General features: G+C 41.2%; 1 protein-coding gene across 1 annotated transcript in view; it reads left to right on the top strand.

The window, feature by feature from the left end:
• Positions 1 to 5,390: 5,390 nt before the first annotated feature.
• klhl5 (kelch-like family member 5) overlaps positions 5,391 to 23,536 on the top strand; it is a gene marked incomplete at its 5' end in the record, with an annotated part of 30,679 nt that continues 12,533 nt past the window's right edge. The window contains 5 exons of the mRNA XM_079238370.1: positions 5,391 to 5,983; positions 9,653 to 9,841; positions 15,992 to 16,128; positions 16,726 to 16,922; positions 18,128 to 18,340. Of these exons, the coding sequence (XP_079094496.1) occupies positions 5,391 to 5,983; positions 9,653 to 9,841; positions 15,992 to 16,128; positions 16,726 to 16,922; positions 18,128 to 18,340 (1,329 nt within the window). The remainder of the gene's footprint in view (positions 5,984 to 9,652; positions 9,842 to 15,991; positions 16,129 to 16,725; positions 16,923 to 18,127; positions 18,341 to 23,536) is intronic.

Here is a 23,536-nt window from a genome sequence, read left to right as displayed (position 1 = left end):
GCTGACATGCCTTTGAAATGACTGAAATGAGAAATACTTTACTAATCCCCAAATGGAAATTCAATTCCAAAGGGAAATTCAGTGCAAAGCAGTTCAATTCAATCTTAGCAGTCGTGTGGACATCCCGGACAATGCTGCTAAACTGGCAGAATGGGGTGGCTGTCAGGCAGTCAGGGGTCCAAGAGAAGAAGGTCCATCTGATTGTCTAACCTGGGATTGAGAAGAAGCACTGGGGTTTTTGTCCCAGTCGTTAAACAGTAGACCAGCTCTATACCCATTTATCAGTCTTAGAGGGGGCATGGGAGTTCTCCAACCAGTGTACATTTGCTTTCTGGACTTCAGGAAGGGGACTCCTGTGAGATATGCTGCGGAAGTGGGGAGTACTGGATGATCAGTAGCTGAAAGCTTCTCTAAGCAGCTGCCTGACATGTAATTTATGTTCACAAAGCAAGAGGCAAAGAAGGTGGTTACTTTTCAGCACTTTCAGTAAGTAGCTTCTTCATAATTAAGAAATGGCCATTAACAAGAGCAGTAGAGGTCAATCCAATGTCTGGATGACCAATAAAATCAAATAAATCAGCCCACAGAAGTTCAAGTTTTTAATAGAAAAAAAAATAGCTAGGAATTAGTATCAAAACTTAAAAACAAATCATGCTATTGAATACGTGATTACTTCTAGGAATTACAAAGTATGTATATATCTAGGTTTTTTTTGGTGTGTAACACAAGAAGCAACATAAAACACTGTCATCTAACAGTCATAGGTTTTCATTTTGGCATTATCATTTGGCACATCTTTAGGGGTATACTGACAAGTTTGGCTGGATTGCTAATTCCACTGAAGCATAATCTCTAGAAGTTATACCTTGTTGTAAAGGTGAATGATCAGGCATTCCAACAAGGTATAATACAGCACAGCTGGTGTTATCAGAAAGGAGGAAAAATCAGCCAAACATAATTATGCTTAGTTTTTTTTTATAACTTTTTAAGAACTGACCACATAGGATGCTTCAGCTTTTGCTTTGTGCTTTGTTGTTTTTACTCGCTTGGAAACTATGGGAGATGGTGCTTAAAGTAGTATGATAGATTAATGCTTATGGAAAAGAATTGCTGTCTTTTGCACCTTTTTTTATGAAGGACATATCTGGAGTGTGATGAAGGGAACAATAAAAAACTGTCAGTATTGAAGTTTATTGTGAATGATAAGATAAGAAAAAAAATTCAAGTTATACCAAACATATTCGGTGGATGTAAAGGTTAATCCTGATAAGGTCGAGTAATGTGCTGTCTTAAACGATGTTAGAGTGAAATTTTGAAATTGACTGGACTCATACATTGAAAAGGGCATTGAGATGAAGTCTTTTTTAATGTCCTAAACATCTTAAACATCAGGTTTCCTTTGATCATGTAAATCCTTTCAGTAGCTATAAAAATCATTTCTGTTAAAATCAGTATTGAATATTGTGTCTCCAGATCAATATAACTTTAATCTCATACAAACACTCATGAGACATGCCTGTTTCATATGTTGGGCAGGAATGGTGTAACAATGTGTGGAGGTAATTATTTGCTCGGCTGGTCTGAGTTTGCTTTGACTCTCAAGGACGGATGGACTCGCCTGCAGCCACAGCACCAACCTACACAACGGTTACACAAACAAAATGTGTGTGTGTGTGTTTTTTCTGCCTGTGATATTGGCGCTGTGACTTGAATGAAAGTATGACTTTGGGTTTTTTCTGTGTATGCATGCAGAATGTATAGCGGGCATGTGGTTCATACGTTTTTGAGATGAGTGTTGGTGTCTAGGTGGGAGGGTGTTTTATGTGTAAAATGATGGCTTTTGCTGCATCGTGCTTGCAGGTCCACACCTCAGAGAATGAGCACCAAGGCCCACACACACACACACACAAAACCATTCCCTTGTGTGTCCCTGCATAATAGCAGCGATGGGGAGCAGGAAATTGAGGTTGAGGCAAAGAGATTGAGGAGAACGGCAGAGAGCCTGGATAAGAAGGGAAGGAGGGGTTTATAACAAAAAAAAAGATAAAAGCACAGGGAAGAAAAAGAGGGCAGAAAAGAGGAAGAGATAAGAAAAAATAGCGAATTGAAGAAGGACTTTGGAGGATGAACATCAGTCACGAGAGATGAGCTGATCATCACATTCAGGCCAGACAGATAATGTTTCACTTTCTGGCCCCATAAAATCTCTTTTACGATAGCTTTCCTGCGATGATGGGAACCTGTTTTTATTTGGCTATATGTTTGCATTTGTGTGAGTTTGACAGTGTGTAACTGATTGCTTATGGAGTTCATGAGGATTGCATGCTGCTTTATGCTTGCATGTACGAGTGTCGTGCTTATGCATAGTTGCATGTGTGAATGCACATCAACAACATGTTATTGAAAAGGAGATCATCGTGTCTGTTGTGTGTGTGCTTTGACGTTGCTGTAGAGTCATAAAGTTGCACCAGACATGCTTGAGTGAGGGCTTTGGACTACAGCAGCCAGGAGACCAATAACGTAGGCGGCTCAGAAAGGCTCTTACCAAGTGACCAATGATTAGATCCAACTGAAGTGGACTGAAGCTGAATGGCCCGTTCATTCCTCGGCTTCATTCCCCCTCAGAGCCCCATTCCCAGACTCCCCCTGAAACAAGACAGCATTTCTATCGCAAGTGCAGCTGAAATGCATTGATTTAAACTCAAGTCTTTTGGCTTCTTTTTTTGAACAGCTGTGTGTGCAATGCTCTACAGGAAGTTATCCAAATAGCTCTTCAATACTGGGGCTGCTAAACTCAGCGGCACATAAATGAAATGTGGAATCCATTCTCATTTCCCAGAACTCATACTGATATAAATATATTACCTCTCCTGCCTGGAGGTGACATGCCAGCAAAGAGGAATGCAGCCAAATTGCTGCTGACGCAGAATAAATACTCGGACAAAAATCAAGGAACCAGATCAATATGCAAGACAAGTAAACAATTCATTAATTAAGGTTTAGATTTATTATTGAAAAGCAAATTAATTACCAACTAAGACAAACTTCTGCATGCAAAATTATTTTGACACAGTTATGGATCTCATCCAAGCATGTAAATCACAGAAGTGTGTTTAGGCGATTATTCCCAGTGCACAACAGTGTGATGGTGGAAGAGATGTAAGCGCTCAGACTGTTGAACATGGCAATTTTTCTTTAAAATGTATTTTTTGAGTAAAAACAGTAAATTATTTACTCAAACTGCCCAATAAACAAAGCAGCTAAATCCTGTTTAAAGTCCCCTGAGTATGAAAATGCTGCTTGTTTTCATGCTTCCTTCCAGACATCGTTTGTGTGTGTCTGTGTGTGTGTGCGCTTATGCACCCGGGTGTCTGCTGTGCGTGTATTGACTTTGTCGTATTGATCAGATGAAACAGCAGGGTGGTCTGAATCAGTACATCCTAAAACTGAAGAACAGCCCTGTTTCTCACAATCTGGCAGATACAAGTGGTAAAAGTTAAACTGGCAATTTTCAGCCCCTCCTCCCAGTTCTTTTCTTTATTTATGGAAAAACTGAGTCTGCAGGCAGGACTGCGAGTCTGCTGGGCCAATTTATGAGTAACACATCTCCCATCTGTGTAATTCACAATCTGACCTCGGCTGTTTGACTTATTGATTTTTACTAGAGTGGCGCTCCTAAAGCATCCTTCCCGTCCTGTTGGTGGGACTGCATCCAGAACACACTGTGTTCCGGCTCTGTGGCTCCGGTGCGTCCTGTGGTTGTCCAGGGGTTACCGCCGAAGGTGAAGAGGTTCTGGCTGACTGGTCTGCGGGGGTGTGGATGGGATGGCTCCCATAGGACCTACTCCCCAGTGGTCATTATTTTCTATGAATAGCTGCTGCTGCATTGCAGATGGAGGGAAGACAAGGAAGAAAAGGAAATAGGGAGGAAGAGTGGTAATGGATGTTGAAGAGTAATGGTTTGAGGAGAGGCAGGGAAAGGGGAATGAGATGGCATAAAAGCTGTGAGCATGTGTGATTGTGGGTGGGGGATTCAAGTGAAATTTCATTTTCAAGGACATGCAGGTCCCCCTCTGTGGAGACTTTAAGTAAGTTTAAGTTGTTGTCTGCTTTCAGTATCCACTAACTCATCAGTTTGGCTCTCCAACTTATTGCAACAGACTGTCACTGTTGTGAGGTAATGAGACGGACAGAGACTCACTAAGAGAGAGGTGTGATGAGGAGCAGAGCTAAACAGCCAGACAGTGGGAGTCAAGATGATGAAGAAGATGCGTCAATTGCCTCATTACTTTTATGAGCCTTTGATGAACATGTAATGATAGCTGCAGCCTCACAAACTTTCTGTGGCACACAGGCACAGTCATTTTAGAAAACACTGTATTTTCATATTTTTCACCAAACCTTTATGAGATTAATTACTTTATGTTGCAGTATGAAAAAAACAAAAAAACAAAATATTACCTCAGCATGAATAACAATAAGAGGCAGATGGCTGCCTGTCCTTGAGCCGGGTTCTGCAGGAGGTTTTCTTCCTGTTAAAAGGGAGTTTTTTCCTTCCCACTGTCGCCAGTGTACTTCTTCAGGATGGGAGATTGAGTTGGAACCTCCAACTCAATCTGTTGGTTTCCTTATATAGGCTATTATGAATTGGCTTTCATTATGTTTTTTGTTTTTTTGTTTGTAAAGCGTCTTGAGATGGCATTGCCGTGATTTGACCATATAAATAAAGTTGAATTGAATTGAATTGAATAGTAGTTTCAGCAACTAACAGTTTTGTTGTTGTAGTCAAATACTATTATTTGATCTAAAAATGTTTGGGATACTTTCTAGGTTTGATATATTATCGTCTGCTAGGAGATTAAATAACCAACAGAAAATTAAATAGCATCTATTAAGTTGTTGCAGAGGGGTTAATAGATTTACAATTAAATTAGTTTATTGACAGTAACAAATGTTAGTTCCAGCCATAGTTTGCAATTAATTTTCATATAACACTCTTTCACACAATGGCAGGTACAGGTTTATTCTAACACTTTAAGTAGGATAATTAATTGGGTGAATAGATTGCTGAATTATGATTATCCCTCTCCTCTGCTGTAATGCAATGCACGTGGCTTGCGGTGCATTGTTTGGATGAAATGTGACATTAAAGTGTCCTTGTGGCAGATATTTGTACGTTTAATGCTTCAGCGTTGACGTCCAACTCTGAATGGACCTGCTTAGCTCTCTCGCTCTCCTCCTCTCTCAGTTCATATTTACTCCGCTTTATTCCGCTCACTCCCTCCAGTCGCGGTTGCCAGGAGAGACGCGCGTGCAGTGCGGTTGTAAAGCTGTAACGGCTAAAATCGGCACGGGATCTCCCCCGCCATTTCCTCGTGCCGAGCCCTGGAATGTCGAGTAGTGGCTCGAGCTCTTCCTCGCGGAAGGAGTTCGATGTGAAGCAGATTCTCAGGATCCGATGGAGGTGGTTCGGTCACCCCGCGGTTCCTCCGCCTCACTCCCCGCCGCTTGGAGATTACTTCGCTCCGAGGAGAACCGGCGGCAGCTCCGGAGACGGACCGTCAGTTAGCGGGTGCAGCAACTCAAATTCAGCCAGCGTAACCCCCAGCTCGGGGAGTCACAGTGGACTGGTGGCCAGCGGCAGCGCGGGGTCTAACCTGTGTAACGGCAGCAGCAGAAAGTTTGTTGATCCGGTTGGGAGTCGGGTCGGTCCGGGAGGAACCGCAGTTGGAGCCACGGGGAACTCTTGTACCCGCTCCTTCAGCCAGCCAGAGTGCAGAAGCTCCGCCGCGGCGTTGTCGTGGGTCTCCCCGCCGCTTCAGCGTCGCTCACGTCCAGTGACACACATGGAGCCCCCTGGCGAGGCCCTTGTACCCCAGTTGATGCCCGAGCCCACGGGTCATGTCGGGGCTGAGCAGGAGGAAGCGGCGGCGGTGGTGGGCTCTGAGGAGAACCCTCCGGAAACAGACTCCAGCTCGTGCAGGTTTGATGTTGAACTCGTTTTCTCTCTCTAGGGGAATTTTTTAGGAGAAAGTCATAAAAAATTCTGAAAAGTTAGTGTTTTGTAAATAAAAAAAGGTCTAAACTTTTATTTGAAAGGTTTCAAAAGTGAATATCTTCCATAAAATTGAGTTTGATCTGACACTATATGTGCTTTTCATGTAGAGGTAATCTCCCATATCAAAGTCATATCTGACTCTCACATGTCAAGTGAAGCATGAATAACCATCTACTAAAAACGAGTTGTTACTCAAAACATGCATACAAGTGGAAAAAGAAAATAAAGTCTGGTTGCCTTTGGGTGGGGTCTACTGATCTCTCCCCTCAGCCTCCCTGTAAGACATCCTCATCAGGCTCTCTTATTAGCATGCACACCAAATGCCTAAACAATAAATGCTAAATCTATAATCTATATTACTTATTTGCATTTTCTATCTTAAGTTTTTTCATACATGTGTGAACATGCATGATGGAGTGCTTCGAATGGATTTGTCCATCCAGCTGTGGTGGTGTGAAGAGGACATTTAATTAATAGTTGCCATGGAGACAGCAAGACAAAGCAATTACAGCAGTCCAACTTCTCTCGGGCGCAATTTCAGATGTATTTTGTTAATCATAATGCAGCAGTAAATGTCATGAAGCAAAGGGAGGATTGTAGACAGCTGTGTGATTTGTGTGTTTGCCATACAGGCAACATGATGCATTTGGCAGACTCCTGTCAGTGTTCCCAAGACATGCATCAAAAAATATAAATGATTCATAGGACACTACACACACATACACATCCACACATACAATTTCAGATACTTTTCAGTGGGAGTTCATGTTGATGTATATTTTAAAATATGAATGTATGATGCTCTGTCAGTCTTGGCTATGTATTTGTTTGGGTTAATACAGTATATATAGATATAATTGTCGATGGCACATGCAAAAATAAGCGTTTGAGTTTCAATTGATTTTGAGCTTATATGTTACATGTGCACATAGTCAGTCATATCCTTGCACATTTTATGGTTGCCATACCAACGTAGAGATTAGTTTTTGCAGCATGCATGTGCTGCCTTGAGCATGTTTGTTTTTTATGGATATGTGTGTGTGTGTGTGTGTGTGTGTGTGTGTGTGTGTGTGTGTGTGTGTGTGTGTGTGTGTGTGTGTGTGTGTGTGCACGTTTGTGCCTTTCTGTATGCCACTCATCATCTCCCTCAGAGCTCCTGTGTACGCTGTGATGCTCCCAGAACTCGGGTGGCAGAATCCCAGATGGGATCATGGAAAGGGATGCGCACAGAATCCCATGGCGTCCGAGGGCTCTGCTGAGCTCGACTCCTTTAATCTCCTCCTCTCTCTTATACTTTCACACCACTCCTCAATTTAATCATGGTGTGCCTCCCTTACTTGCCCTCTCCCTCCTTCTGCCCCATGTTCATCCCCGCCCACACTCAGTCATTCATTTGCCCTCTTATTGTTGTTGTGCTTGGTTGTGAATGTGTATGTATGCAAATGTGTGCATATACGAGAGAATCAGGCAGGGAGGGAGATGCTGAATGACAGATGAGTGAGTGTCCTTGCCTAGAACAGGGGTGTAAAAAAAAAAAAAAATTCTGGTTGCATGGTGAGACTCTCTTTCTCCTCTTCTTCTCTGTCTCTCTATCCAAACGCTGAGTGTCTGCCAGGCTCAGTTAAGGGGAATGGAAGGCAGCTTCCCCCCACTTCAAAGCCATCTCCTCTGGCAGTATTTAGCCACACCATTCATCTACATACACACTCACACAAACCACATGCACACACTCTTGAGCACTCGAGGGCAGGAATGCCAGCCAAAAAAAGCTTCCTTGGAGGGTTCGATCTGGATTGGGAAGAGAGGAAAGGGAGGCACAGATGGATGATGTGATGAGGTGGAATGAAGTGAGTGAATGATGAGATTAGCTGGAGAAGTAAAAGTGGAGACAGGAGATGGATATGGAAGACAGAGGCAGAGAAAGGATGACTCTTCCTATAGCATATCAGCAGCAATACATATATGCACCAGCCTAATTGGGTGTATAAATACACATGGTGTGTGCATACCACATAGTGTGCACCCGTCTTCTTAACTGTGGTCCAGATTTTATCTTTTAAAGCAAGTTTCATGTTATACATTCTGTTTCTCCTTGTAGAAATGCACATTTTTAATATTATGTTTAGAGAAACATTTATAAACAGTGATACCTCTGTCTGCTACAAAATGAAGATTGTCCCAATACTTTCAGTGCTCAACCAACCAACTACTTTAATAAATTAAAAGAATTTGAACATTTTCCACCTAAAACTTACACCAGCAGCCCAAAAATGTGGGTTTGAAAGTTCAAAACACTGGTTGTGGAGGGGGGCATTCGGCTTACCTTTTTGTATAAACACACTATGCAAGTTGAACTAATGCATATGAGTTGTAAAGTGCAGAGTAGATGGCCTACAGAACTATAAAATCTATTAAGGGAAACAAAAAGAAAAAAAAAAGAAATGAATAAATGAGAGGAGTAATACCACCTCTTAGAGACAATCAATACACATCAGTATCAGTAAAATAAAACAATGGTACACAACTAAATTGCAAATGTGTCAAAGTTATTCATCAGAAAAGATGTACATACCACCAGCACTTTGTACAAATAGACACACATGAGAAAGATTTATGGGGGTTTTTTTGCCTGAGGTCATCTTGTCTTTGTATTTGTACACAGCACATTGATGATAGTTCTCTGAGTTTATTTCTATGAGTGTCTCTCATGCTCTCTATCTTTGTGTTTATTCCTTAGAAGGAAAAATGCACATGGAGTATTGCTACTGACTCCAGTGTAATTTGCAGCAGCTCACATAATATTTCCACATCCCTAAAAGAGTGTGATTTGTGCCCTTACTGTGGAGTTGTAATTGTATCATCTTGTAGTGTCGGTTTAAACTTATCCTTTTTATGCTTTAGGACCTGTCCTGCCACTTCTCCTGTTAAATTAAAACCTGAAGTACCGCTCTTTCACTCTTGAATTAAAAGCTGGTTTGGGAGTCACGATGGCTGATAATTCACAGGGCTGCTTTGCTTTGGTACTCATCTATTAACACACACATATGCACAGATAAACTCATTCATACCTTTTTAGTCTCTTACTGGAAAATAAGACCAAGCAGTCATTATGTCTTCCCCATTGAAGCCATTTTCTAATCCCTGCTTTGTTTTTTGTTGTTGTTATAGATACAAGGAAGCCGGTTGCCATTATGGGACAGAGTTAATTACTGCACATGCTATGGGCCTTGCGTCTACAGTGGTTTAATTGGCAGGTTCTCTTTTTAAATGGTCTGATTTTAATTGGTCATTTACCCCAAGTAATTAGACCATTAAAAAGCTTTTGTGAGCTCCTGGCAATGTACACTAACCCCGCTGAAAAGTGAAGAAGAGTGAGTACATGTGAGGAAATGATACAAAGGAAAAGATGGTGGCATAGAAGGCACAAAGCAGCTGGCTCAGTTCCCTCCACACAGCTGTCTCTGTGTCTTGAACAAAAGAGAGCCGGCATCAACGCGTCCATTCAAAGCTTCTGTCTCCTCTTTGTGGCTTTGTCTGTTTGTCTTTGCGTTAATGCTTTTCTTTGTCTGTGTGTATGTGGGTTTGTTTTTCCAGGACGTCTAACAGCAGCGCAACACTGTCCTCATGCGTGTCGATGGAGCCATGCGTGTGTCCAGAGGAGAGTATGTTCACTGCTTTGTCCCACGCTGACGCCACCTTCCGCAAAATGGAGGGCTACCTGAGGAGCAGAAAGCTGTGCGATGTCATACTGGTGGCTGGAGAAAGACGGATACCTGCACATAGGTGAGGAATCGAAAGAAGTCCAACAAATCTCAATATTCTTACGTTTCCTTTAACAGATTCAACATGAAAAGTTAGCACATGCACCAAAGCATCTACAACAAGTGGCAACCTCTGGCTGTAAAAGTGAAGCCTATGCGGAAGTGCATAAAACTGCAGTTCCCCCTTCATCCACTAGGGGCTGCAAAACAGAGCAAATCCCCATAGACTCCCATGTTAAAAAGGCCAACTTCACGGCAGAAATAAAAATGTTTACAGCCTGGTAAAAAAAATCTATTTTCGGTTTAATAGGTCAGCTTTACCTTCATGACAACTGTGGGGGGAGTGAATTTTTTTTCTAACTCGCCTGGTTAAAAGTAATTTAATCTTAGTATATATTAGGGGTGTGTCTTTTTGATTGACATGTACCCGATTTCCCGCTCCCGCTTCAAGTAAGAAGAACGTAAAACAACTGCGGTTTTTAGCCAGTTAACAACGTGACTTAGCTTTAGCCTGCTTACCTCCGTTAGCTGGTTAGCTCCTGTTATCTCTGGGTTAGCTCGGTTAGCTCATAGCTACAGGCAGCTTGGAGTTCGCTCGATGTCAATCATCCACCCCCACGCTCACAGCCCCCTCTCAGCTCCACCTCTTTGCTCATATTTGTATTTTCCGGGTGAGACGACACGCATGCCCCTGCCAAGATGATGGTAGGAACCGCCCACCGAGCTTCAATTTAGCTCTTCAGAAACCTACGGGTGATGTCACGGAGGCTCCGTCCATCTCATGATCTACACATATGACGACCCCCCCCCCTCCACACATGGTGCTGTTTGGAAAGATTGTTTCACTTGCAACAGAAGTACAGTTGTGCTCACAAGCTGTCCCTTTTTATTTTTATAGTGTCTCTGTACTATATGTACTATAGTCAGCAGAGTCTCTGAGTCATGCATCAGTCACTGCACACACACACACACACAAACCAACACACATGTGCCTGCTATCCACCTCTCTCTTGTCTGTATGGGGATGTGGCCACTGGTGTTGCAACGGGCTCCATCTGCACACGGGTGAGACTAAAAAGTGGTCCTCCACAGTAGAAAGACACCATTTCAATCACTCCTTCCCCCCTTTGCCTCATTTTATTTAGTCCTCCAGGCGCACATGGTGACAAACAAAAACTCTGCTGTACAAGAAATTCCAACCAAATGGTTCCAAATGGTGGAAAGAGTGTGTTGGCGTCTGAAGTTGTGTGTGTGTGTGTGTATGTTGTCTGATGTTTGTGTGTGTGTGAAAAAAGAAGTAGGAGTAAGACATCTTAGCTTGAAAGTGGCTGTTTTGTTCACGATTGATTTATTGTATGTGTTTTATAAAAAAAAAAGCTTTTCTGGCAAGAAAACACACCTCTTCCTTCCCTCCTTGTTTCTCCATCCTACATGTACTGACAAATAACGGGCACTCTGAGAAGGCCACTTTTACTGTGCTTAGTTTCTTATTTCTTATAGAGTTGGTTGCAAACTTTGCACTCAGCAAAGCGATTTTGTACATTAAAAAAAATCCAGGACACATTTCTACATTTTGTGTTTTTGCCAGCACTGCACACAAATACACTGGCTTGCAAATCTATTTTTGTTTTCCCAACTGGCACCTCTTTTAGCATGGGTATAAAATGATTTTCAGTTAGTAAACCATTACCTTATTTTGCCTTTATTGTTTTGTATTGCAGTTCTTATGCTTGGGTTGTTTTTTTTTAGAGCAAAACCAAGAATCTGCAGCTTCTTCTGGCTTGCTTCAGGTAAATCTGATCCGCTGAATGAAAGATTACGCTGGAAGGTCAGGGAGTAAGCTGTGTGCTGCATTTTAACGGGTGGTGGGCGAGGTGGGACAAGGTTGGTTTTACAAGACAAAAGACATGGAGAATGAAGACTGTGGTTTTGAAAATGTATGTTTGGTTAACCTTATGTCTCTAAAAGAGCTGCACAAAACTGCTTGTTCTGGGTTCTGCTTTTATTTTGTAGTTTTTCCTGCTTCGTCTTGTCTCTGTTTGTAAGTTAACCTGGATTCATTTAGTTCATCCATTTCACCAATGTCTCGTTTTGTTTCTGTGTATTTATACGCCTCGCGGGTGGTTTACTTTCCTTATCCATTGAGTTGTGTTTGAGCCTGAGTTTAGTCCCTTGCCTCTTAGTTATTAAAACTACAATTCTGGAGAACCTACTCAGCTTACGCCTCATTTTTGCATTTGGGTCCACACCTCTACCTCATCCTGACAGTTTGAGACGTATTCATGAAATATTCCCATTCTGCCAAAGAATATTCTTGTGGTAGAGGTAATTAACGAACTACAGTCCATCTAGAGAGTGGCATAACAGGGGGTTTTACTGTAGTTTCATGATAATTCTTGAGCTGGTTTACTCAATACTAATAGTGAGGTTCTACAGGAGAAAACCAGAGTCAATAACTGGTTGTTGCTGGTGGGCAGGCTCTAGAACAGACAAGCTGGCTTGCGTGTTGCAATCCTTGTAGTCATGCCGTCATTGTGACTTACAGCTGGTCGGCGAGGCCTTTTTCACTACTTTCATGTTTTAGTGCAAGTTGAGAGAAGTCACAAGATTTCAGTCCCTTATGACTCGCTTGTTGTTTTTCCCCTGTCAGTGTGGGAGCAGGGACTTGCCGCATGTTGTACAGATACAGAAGTGGAAAAACAGGCACGGTGTTCAGTTTCCAGCTTTTGCCCTGCTTTTCCTGAGTTCAGCTTGTCTCTTTCCTGCTCTCCTCTTTCAGGCATTTTGTCTACTCTGTCTTTTCTATAATACCGCAACACACTGCCTGACCGTCCTGTCGCACAGTGCATTGGTAAATAAGCCGGCGCTGAGCGTAGCGTGTGTTGCTCATAACAAGTCAGAGACCCACATGAAAGATTAAATGTGTATGTGTGTGTCAAAGAGAACAAGAGATAAGAGAAGACATACCTGACTGGAATTCTGCAGAACAACTTCCTGCTGACTGTAGTGTATTTTGACAGCTTCACCTGGACCACACACACACACACAAGTAGACTCACTCTTCCCTGCTTCAGGCTATCTGTCAAGGTCTCTGTGTCACACTCAGTAAGATGTACACACTCAGTGCATGTGCAGGCATGTTTAACACACCATGAAGTCTGAAACATGCAAGGACATCCACCTATAGAGGCACACAAGGCCGTTTTAACTTGATAACATTTGTTCCTATGAGTCAGTCTACAAGTGATGCTTATTTCAAGTTAATAATCAATTACTACTGAATTGATACTGTGATCAATTGGCAAGTGTACAGTCATGTTAAAATGAAACCCTTGGAAAGGGGTCATAATTAGTATTTTTGCCTTAAAGATGACTAATTAATTAGTAATTAAAATAGTTTTTAGCAGGTATTAGCGGTACAGTGCTCTCTTTGCTTAACATCAGTGTCAAATGCTTGTCACTGACTGTTTTCATCGTGAAGATGTCTCATTTAAAGACGTGCAGCTGAACTTGGGAGATTTCGTCAGTGAAACAGCCTCTACAGACGGTTCATTTATCGTCAATCCAATATAGACTTTTTTCTTATCTCTTGCTATGTCCCTTTCTCTCATTCTTTTCCTGTTTTCCTTCATCAATTCTTTAATGAATTTTCCAAGGTGTGCATTCAGCATGGGAACTGAATTAGTTGCCGGTGTAAGATACAGTATGTGCAGACCAACTCAGTGGCACAGAAAAAAAGTTTCTCAGCTTCAAGGCGCTGCTGGAAAGTTACGGTTCCAGGAATCATCATAAATGTCTTCGTGCCATCAAAACAAGTCAGAATCAGAGTTTTCAGTTTAAAAAGTTGCATTCTTTTCTTTCTAAGAGACAGTTTCAAGAGGAATGAGAGGATAATGCTGCATATCAAATACTAATCATGTTGTATTAATATCATGTATTACTTTTGGGTACTGTTGTTTGTTACCATGACGTGTTAGTGTGAAATTTCACAGGGACTGAAAGGGTAATGGATTGTTGCGAAAGGGAATTTATTATCTGTCTTGTAAGTGACATTTATATAATGTCTCTCTGCCCTTCATCTCCCTTGCTTTCCATTATGCTGCCTAACATCTTTATCAGAGCTTTCTGGCATTAACGTTTACATTGACCTTATATTAACGGTATGTCATTCTCTCTCTCTGTTTCTCTCTCTCTCTCTCTCTCTCTCTCTCTCTCTCTCTCTCTGTCTCTCTCTCGTTTAGCTGCTGTATTTGAGTATTTGACACATGCAAACTTTAAAATGTCTTCTGTGAGAGCACCAAAAGACATTTGAAGTATACATTCAGACTGAAAAAAGGTTAATATGGCTGAGACTGTTAGATATGGTTTTTTACTCACATGCTGACATTTTTATGACTTATTTGCAAATGTTTTTCAAAGAGTTTACCACTGGTTGTGGAAGAGCAAAAGTTTTTCATCAACTATCCGTAAGCCTTTAAAATATTACCTTTTTAGAAAAGAGGAATTTTTTCCATATGCTTAGGCTCCATGGAGCAGACAAGAGCGGAGGAGCAGGCAGATGCTAAATAATTATGAACTAGTTCCTTGCTTTTATAACCTGGTCACACATGGTGTGAGCTGGCCATGTGAGCATTTTTATTGCAGTGTATCCGAGTCATTATTGTAGTGAGTGATGTGACTGGAGTTTAATATTCCCTAAATGCTTCACATGTAGGCAGTTGTTAAAATGTCAGAAAACAACTGTTTGCCAAAACAGGAAAGCTATTAAAGCAAATGACTTCAATTTAAGAACAGCAACTCCCTGGTTTCCCTTGCAGCACACCTGCTAAATCAGATGCCAAGGTTCTCCCCCAATGAGGTAAAGGTTGGATAGCATTATGCAGAAAATAATTTCTCCAGTTTATTGCAGCTAAAGCTGATTTTACCAGCTATTAAGTCATAAGGTGAACTAAGATTTTCAGATGTTGTTGCTGAATTTGTATTTTGTTTATCTGAGGTTTATTTGACTTCATTTTTAGACCCAGTGATGACCTGATCAGTCTTTTTTTTTTGTATTTCCTGATATTTTATTTCTGACATTGTTATATCTAAAAAACAAATGTTTATTGAGATTGTTTAGGTGAAAGGAAAGTCTAAATGGTGCCTGAAGGGAGAATTAGTGTTAAACATGGCATGAAATCCAGAAAATTGACGACTGACCGGTTGAGGCTGGGGAAAACCTTAAATGGGATTTCTGTGATGGGTAATAATCCTTCCAAAGCAGACATATTGTGGCCGAGGCAAAAGCAGAGGTGGTGGTGCAGCAGCAAGAAACAAGCTCAGTGTGATCCGGTGGGTGTAGGGCTTGCTCCAGTCTTAACTGGGGCTTTCTCTGCAAAGATTCTCAAAGAACAAGAAAACACTGATCAAGACTACCAAAACTAGTCTAAAGGGAAAAAAGATTTGACAGATGTTGTCGTCACTGAACTGGAAACTTCAACCTGGAGCTTAAGTAGGCACAGGTGGGTGATTTGCACCACCTCACCCAGCAGGAAGTCCCAGAGCCACACCACAGGAAGCAATAATAGACATAAAATAAACAACAAAGAACAAGATTCCTGACAACAGTTTGTTTTTCACATGACTGTGCTACTGGAGACCTCTGAGTGGTTTCTGTTTCAAGTTGCAGTCTGTTAAAGATGCTTCTTTTTGTTTGACTTTTTATACTTCTGTTGTACTTTCCTGGCCACAACCCCTGTCTTCTGTGTTCTGTCATGGTGTACTGGTGCCTCAGAGACCTACTCCAACAAACATGACCCACGTTTTTTGTACAGATTTTCTTTAAGTGACTGTTTTGTAAATGTACTTTAACCAGAAATGTACCTGAACTTTTAACACTCTGTGTAGGGTTAACAGTTAGGGGGTCCCCGAAGGTTATTTGACCATTCCCCCAAGCTTTTTATTTAAATATTCTGCTGTGTATTTCACCACCCATGTTTCTGCTATCTCAACTTCTTACAGACAGATTTTATTTGGCCTCCTCTGCTCGTACCATCATGTCTTTCCTTCTCTCTCCGGCAGCCTTTTCCCTTTTAGCCCAGGATCGTTTTGTCAACACGGTCAGAGTAGTCTGTTCCTCAGTTACAGCTGCCCATCCTCTCTGATTGATGCCTGACACTCTATTCTCTCACAGGCTGGTCCTCTCATCCGTGTCAGACTACTTTGCGGCCATGTTTACTAGTGATGTCCGGGAGGCGAAGCAAGACGAGGTGAAGATGGAAGGAGTAGACCCCGATGCATTGTGGATCCTGGTTCAGTATGCATACACAGGTACACATGCTTATATCCTTCAGTAAAAGAATAGGAATATTCCAGGAATAAGCATGCTGACAGAAAGTCTTGTCATTTCGATGGGATTACTTGTTCTTATGAATAAATCTGGAACAATTGATCTTGATTCCAGAATAAAAACTTTAATTGCACTTATACACCAATGTGCTTGGAGTATTTGAAGGTTTGATACAGTGGTAGACAGATTGAGACAGCAGATTTAAATCAGGATGCTGGTTGATAATTTTTTTTTTTTAAATCTTGATGAATTAGCTGAAAATGTTTTAGTATATTCAATAAAAAATACATCCACTGCAGACAGAGTGCAGCATGGATTTTTTTTTTTAAGCAGAGACTGTGCAGAATTAACACAGTAAAAAGTGCACCGCAGCAGATTTTTTTGAAAGGTCGCAGTAATACCACTGGTGGCAATGACCACTGAAACAACTATTGTTACACATATATTTAATATTTAAATATTTATATATATATATATTTAATATTTAAGTAATTTCTTCAGCAGAAACGGCAAAGGAAAGCTTCTACAGGTATAATTAAGCAACCTTCTTCCCAATTTACTGTTCTCATGTTGCTCAGGTCGTCTTGAATTGAGGGAAGACACCATTGAGTCTCTGTTGTCAGCCTCCTGCTTGCTGCAGCTGTCTTCTGTGGTCCAAGCCTGCTGTTCCTTCCTCATGAAGCAGCTCCACCCATCGAACTGTCTAGGCATCCGTTCCTATGCTGATGCTCAGGGCTGCCATGACCTGCAGAGGGCTGCTAACGCCTACACAATGGTGGGTACAGAGTCTTTACACCTCCACATCTTTTTCAATCTATCAAAAGGAAATTAATAAATCATCTGCACGGGAAAATAAAAAATAACATGCCTGTAGTAGGCAGACTACAGGAGTTATTTAGGTCCAGTATTAACAATTAAATATAAGAACATTAAAAAGGTTTTCTTTTATCTGCATGTATAAGATCTTTCCAGCAAGATTTCAGTCAGTGTCCAACCCTGATCTCCTCCTTAGTAACAAATTGGCTCCTCAGCCAGAGCACTCCACACACCATGCCACAACAATACATGTTTTCAGCACAGAGTTGCTATGGTGACAGAGAAAAAGCTCCTTCATCATCTTGATTACTCTTTTTCTTTTCTTCTTTCCTCCTGTCTTTACATGGCTCATTTGTACCCAGCTTCACTGTGTGTGTTTCTCCATCAGTAGCCGTGCTCTTCTGTGACTTTCTGCCTCTAAGTGGGGTTTTATAAAGATTTTATCTCTAATAGTTACATTGTAAAGGTGGCTTTATTTGGGCTTTACTGTCTCTACATGTAAGTCACTCACACCTGCGTTTTGTAGGCACACATATACAGGAGCTTACATATTCCTCCACTCAGACGAGCGCTGAGGCGGAGGTCTGGGATTGTTGCCATTTTGTGTTTTTCAAAGAGTTAAGAGACTGGTGGGGGGTGGATTCATTGCATTTTGGGTGCGCTTGAGAAATACTATCATTAAGATAACAGAACAGGAATGACCTCGATTGGAAGGCAGCGCATCCTCTCTGCAGCTGCATTTTCCATTTTTTTGTTGTTTATTTGAAAAGCAGGTCACATTTGCATGTTGCGTGTTTTTTTACTTGCCTTGACCCTTTAACAGCAAATGTCATATTTTATACAAATACAAACCACCTGCAGAATCAAAGCATCTCTTAAAATACTGTTGAATACAGTTCAACACATCATTTGCCCACTAGAGAATTTATTGATGTTCAGCAGTTTAAAAATAATGCTTTAGGAGTTATTTTGAAGAAGGATGTCGTCCATGTTTATGCAATTTTTTTCTCTCTCGCTCTCCAGACATATTCTCCTTTATATTTTTTCTTTGCCTTGTTCCCCTCCTCTTCTGTAATTCATTCATTTTCATATTTGACTTTTGCTTTGCTTCTCCTTTTAACATTCCCATCACTTATTTTTACCCTAACCCTCTGTATCCATCAGGAACACTTCCTGGACGTGGTTGGAGGTCAGGAGTTTCTTTTACTTCCAGTGGAGGAGATGGAAAGACTGCTCACGTCTGATGACGTCAACGTACCAGATGAGGAAACCGTAGTGTCTTCTTTACTAACCTGGGTTTGTCATGATATCTCTGCTCGGCAGCGCCACCTACCCTTGCTGCTGGCTCACATCAGACTGCCGCTGCTTCAGCCCCAGGTGAGAACTGCAGAAAATCCTGCTGATTGCATCATGCAAGGGAAAATATGCTGCAGATCTAATCATTAGAGATGCACTAACATCCGTTCCTGCCCTAAATGATCATTTTAACAAATCTCAATCCACCAGTTTCTTTTTTGCTCTCTTATAATTTTAAAGCTACATACGTCACTGTATCATCCTGTGTCATTAGCTGGTCTGGCCTCAAGGGAAAACACAGAGTGTCTTGGGGGGTTCATGTATCCGATGTAAGACAACAGCTGCTGGTAGATTATAAATGCCGATTAAAAAATAAAAATGATAAAATTAAAAGATATTATTTTCCCAGTACGTTACAACTCTTTTTCTCTCCACCAGGGAGCTGAGGTATGATGAGTACCAGTAATGCACCCAGAGAGCAAAGAGGACACATTCAATTGTGATTGCTCAAATTCACAGGTGATCTAGGACTCTGTTATAACAGTGTTAATATAGATGTTTCCTGGGAGACGTTGAGGAACCTCCTACAGCGCTACGTTTCTCAACATAAGTAGGAAGGCTTTCTGTGGAATATATCCTTAGTCCTTCCATTTCCAGACATGATGGGTTTTGCAAAAAGCCATGCCAAATCTCAACAGATCTATCATTCACAAAAAAGCCTCCTTCTGTGTTCCTTTCTGCAGCACCAGTGAACAAAGCGTCACACATATTTCTCATCATGAAAAGTCTTTCTCTTTATGTAGGCAGGAATCATCACGGCGCATCAGAGCATTAGGAGGATGTGTTGTTATGCATTACAAGGCTTATATAACCCAGGGGTGTAATACAAGTAGTAAATATGCCGTCTGCTGTGAGCATTTCATTTGCCACTTTGCTGCCTATTCTTCCGGAACAGGTTAAGACTGAAATCTGCACGCTGTTGGAAAGCTTTCATTTGTTAACAGAGGTGTGCTGACAGTGAGTATGCCAACATCATTAATCAGTTACTTCAGACTACTTCAAGCTCTTTTTACTTCTCTCATTGGCCTTCTCTGGGGGGGTTAGTGGCATCCTACACACCCTAATGGTTGTGGTGTGGGACGCAGAACAGCCATGATTTGGGTGGATCCTTTGGTGACGGCCTCCGTGGTTGTGGTCAGATCCCCAAGATATTGCTTCCTCCTAGCTGCATAGGGTTTTTCTGTGGGGGTATGGGATTTATGACTGGGATTGGGAGGTTGGGCTGCTTTTGTGTGCTTTAATTGTGTGTGTGTGTAAGATAATGATTGGAGTGTCTTTTTGTTTTTAGTTAGTTTGTGTTATATGCTTGGGTATGTATGGATTATTATTAATTTTGTCTTGTTGATATATAGTTGTTGTGTAAAGCACTTTGTGCTGCTGACTTGTATGACAAATGCTATATAAATAAAAATTTAATTGATTGATTGATAATGCATCTGTTGCATAACTGAAGAAGTAAAAATGAAAAAAATCACCAGTAAATTTAACTCAGGTGTGTGCTCACACACAGAAACCACCTGAGTGATGACACTCATTGGTCAGAGTGGTGTATTTTGCCATGTCTGCTCTCTCTTAGTAACAAACTGTTTAGCTTCTGCGACTGCCTTCACTGCTCAGTGGTGCATGAGCAGCAGATCAACTTCAATACCTGCCTCCGTCCAACCCAACCCGCATGCCAGCTCTGCATCTATGTACCTGACAGTGGTGCACAACAAAGCCAAATTGCTCCTGGCTTGACATTAATGTGTAAAAAAGGCCTCCTGTAGACAATAAAGAGCTTTTTCTATTTTTTTTAAATCACAATGTTCTTTGTTGCTCAGTGGATCTTGACATTCATGTGAAGATATTTGTCTTAAGAGATGAAACAGGAAAGAAAAGACAAAACTTTATCTAAGTCTCAAAGTGAGTTGGCAGCCTGCCAGAAGTGAATTACTTTTAAGGTGAAGCGTGTAACCAAATCAAAATGCTCTGACTCAAATGTAATGACTGCTGAGTACTCATAGATCATATCAATACACCAGACATGTTAATAGCTGTCAAATCTGATACAATTACTGCAAAATGAACAGTAGTACATCCTATTTTGTGTGTGTTGTTCGGTTAGTTCAGTGGATAAAAGTTAGGGAAATCCACTAGTCTCCAATTATTTTTCCAGTTAGTCGACTAATCGGATCATATGGACATTGTAGCTCATCGCACCAGCATGCAGCTGTTCTTATCACCATTAGATTCGAGCTTGGAGGTGTTACCTCTGAATGTTATGTGCTGTCTAAAATTAAATGAAGTTTAGATCTTGTAGGAAAAAAAACAAGGCAATGGGTTAAAAATAAATAATTACTGTCTGTTTTTCTTCAGCTCATGTCTGTGGCATCAAACCCAGCTACATTTCCAAGGAATAAATAGTGCTACAAAATTAAATGATGTTGGCACCTGAAACCAACAATAAATTACCCACAAGAAACAAGTTTTAGCTCACTGTTGACATCAATGTTAGCTCTTCGCAGCTAACTAGCCCAATAGCTTACCCAGAAGGGTCCCTCTTCATCAGAAACTGAATCAGAAACGATGCGAGTCCTTTTAAAAGGCTTGTGCCTCACCATTGTACCGCCATGAAGTGCAAGTTCTACCTTGCAGATTTGCCATTGCATATGCTTCCCTTATTTTTTAAGAAAACACTCCCAACCAATCCATTGCAGGCTCGCCAGGATACGGTTGTTATGGCATAAGTGTTCTGCTTACCCTGATTGCTGCTACTACTGAGCATGTGCGTTAAGGACAGAAAGGCAGCAGGAGGTACAGTGGCACTTTTGAGAGAAAAAGAAAGCTTGAAAAAAATAAACAATCAATTATTAATTTAGTCGCTGACTGTTTTGATCGTCGACTTATTGCTGCAGCCCTAAAAAAGTACATGCGTATTTTGAGCCAGAAACTAGCTACAGTCTACCCATTTTGCCTTACACCATTAACTGCTCCATCAGTCAGTATATTTCAAAGCCAGAACCACATAAATGTTGCAGGAGCTTTATGTGGAAGCTGCCAAAGTTGCTTTATGTCTTCATCTTTTGCTTTGAAATAAAATACAAGAACCATTACTCCTCCTCCTCCTGATCCCCACGTTGGAGGTCAGGTTGCCACATTTGCTTCCAACTTTCTCCTTTTTACTTCTTCCAAGATAAATGTGGGCATTTTAGCTCCTAATCTGTTTTACTATCCTCTTCAGGCAATTAGACAGACTATTACCATTATGTTTGTCATAGATCACATCATTACTCTCTCGAGTGAGTGTGGTCAGTACTGAACATGCATCTCCCTACTTTATCTAGCTGCTGATACCAAGATGCTCATATGCCATGTAGAACCTCATTCACTGCCCAAGGCTTCGGCTTTGCCAGCACGAGCATTTAAAACGTTAATTAGGTCTGATATCTTTCTTAACAAGAGTAATGTTTCCTCCTCATGTCCCTCACCACTAGTTCCCTCCATTATGTATGAACCAAACTGGCAAAAAGAAAAAAGCCTTACCATGCCCTTACTGGTTTTTCCATTATTTCTGAGTGTCTTCACATCTCCCAGTTCTGTACTTGAAGTACAATATGAAGTATGAGCACCTTAGATAGATGACTTTGCCCCGGTCAGCTAAAGTCACAGGAAGCAGTAACATAATCAGGAGGAAGATGAATGGAAGAGAAGTAAAGCGGCAGAATGGCCCTGGATCAGAGAGACTGAAAGCAGAAGAGGCTCAGAGCTTTGACTGATTCTATCTAACACTGCATCACTCCTGACAGACCCTCCCCCACCACCGTGTCAACTTGACAGATGAATCAACATTCAGTAACCTCATGAGCTGTGAAATACCAATGAAGTGACATATAAACCTCACATAAACTACCGATCAATACTCTTAAACCAATTACCCTGCTTTCCGTCTCGGCTATTGCGCAATTACTCATCTAAAGGGGGCTCAATTGACCAGATTAATATCCCTTATTGCCCGCTCCCTATTACTGTCACACAAACACAAACAATCTTCTCCGATAAGCATCTTTGGTCATGCATGGGCCACTGAACCACTGTGTAACTGTTTTCATGACATCTGAGACCAGTAGCTGCTTGGTATCATTAATAGTGTGCAAAGCCAGGCAACACATTGGCTTAAATATATAGATGTATTGTCTCCTTAAGGCATTAATGACCAAAGGTTCGTGCCTCTGCACTGTTTTCTAGTCAATGACCTTAAACAGAAGGTGAATATAATGTATTTTCCTGTCACTATAACAACCTTCACTTGTCCTAACCCATTATAACAAAATGTAAGTGGAGAGAACCTCATATCTGCCAAACAGATCAGTGGAAGCATGTCGGCAGCTGTGGTGTGTCTTTCTCTTCAACAATGGTTTTCATATAAAAAAAAAAAAAAGAACGTCATTTTTGTTTAGAGTCTTGCTCAAAGACTTTGCAAAAGGCAAAATGCAAATTCTCTACCGTCATACTGGCAGACGCTTATATCCAAAGCAACAAACATGTGAGAGGTGATCAATTAACCATAGCAATTAACCTAACTGCATATCTTCTGCATAGTTTTATGAAGCCAGAATACCTGTAGAGAACCCTTGCATACACGGGAAGAACATGCAAACTCCACACAGAAAGGCCACTGATCAAACCTTTCCCCAACCGAGGCTCAAGCCAGCGACCTTCTTGCTGTGAGGCCGCAGTGCTTCCCATTACCACTAACCACTACGTTACTGTGCTGCCCATTATACAGACAATATGCTGAAATGCTAACAGCTATATGCTTAAGTGGGCATTAGTTGTATAATGTGTGATTTAATTGTTGCATATACATCAATATATGGTGGTAATCTCAAGTGCACTAATGCATGCACAGGTGCATTAGTGCAGTAATAGAACGTGAACAACAGCAGCGCTTAGGTGTAAAAAGCCGGACCAACATATCCATACTGAATCCCTGCGCACTTAGTGGCCATACTGAAGAAGAAAATTGGCATCAGTCCTTTGTTGCTTAAAGTTACAGCATGTACAATGGGTATACCATTATGTTCTTTCCCAGTTTTAGTGAATTTCACTCTGAACATACACATTTTACATCTTTTAACATGTGGTTGGTATGTTGAAATGATTTATGAATACTCTGTAGTCATTACATGAGAATCAAAGCATTCAGTGGTAAAGTAGCACCTCAAACAATGCAGTTTT

Source organism: Telmatherina bonti, assembly GCF_933228915.1.
Source record: "Telmatherina bonti genome assembly, chromosome: 3".
Taxonomy (NCBI): Eukaryota; Metazoa; Chordata; class Actinopteri; order Atheriniformes; family Telmatherinidae; genus Telmatherina; species Telmatherina bonti.
This window is presented reverse-complemented; position numbering and strand designations above follow the sequence as displayed.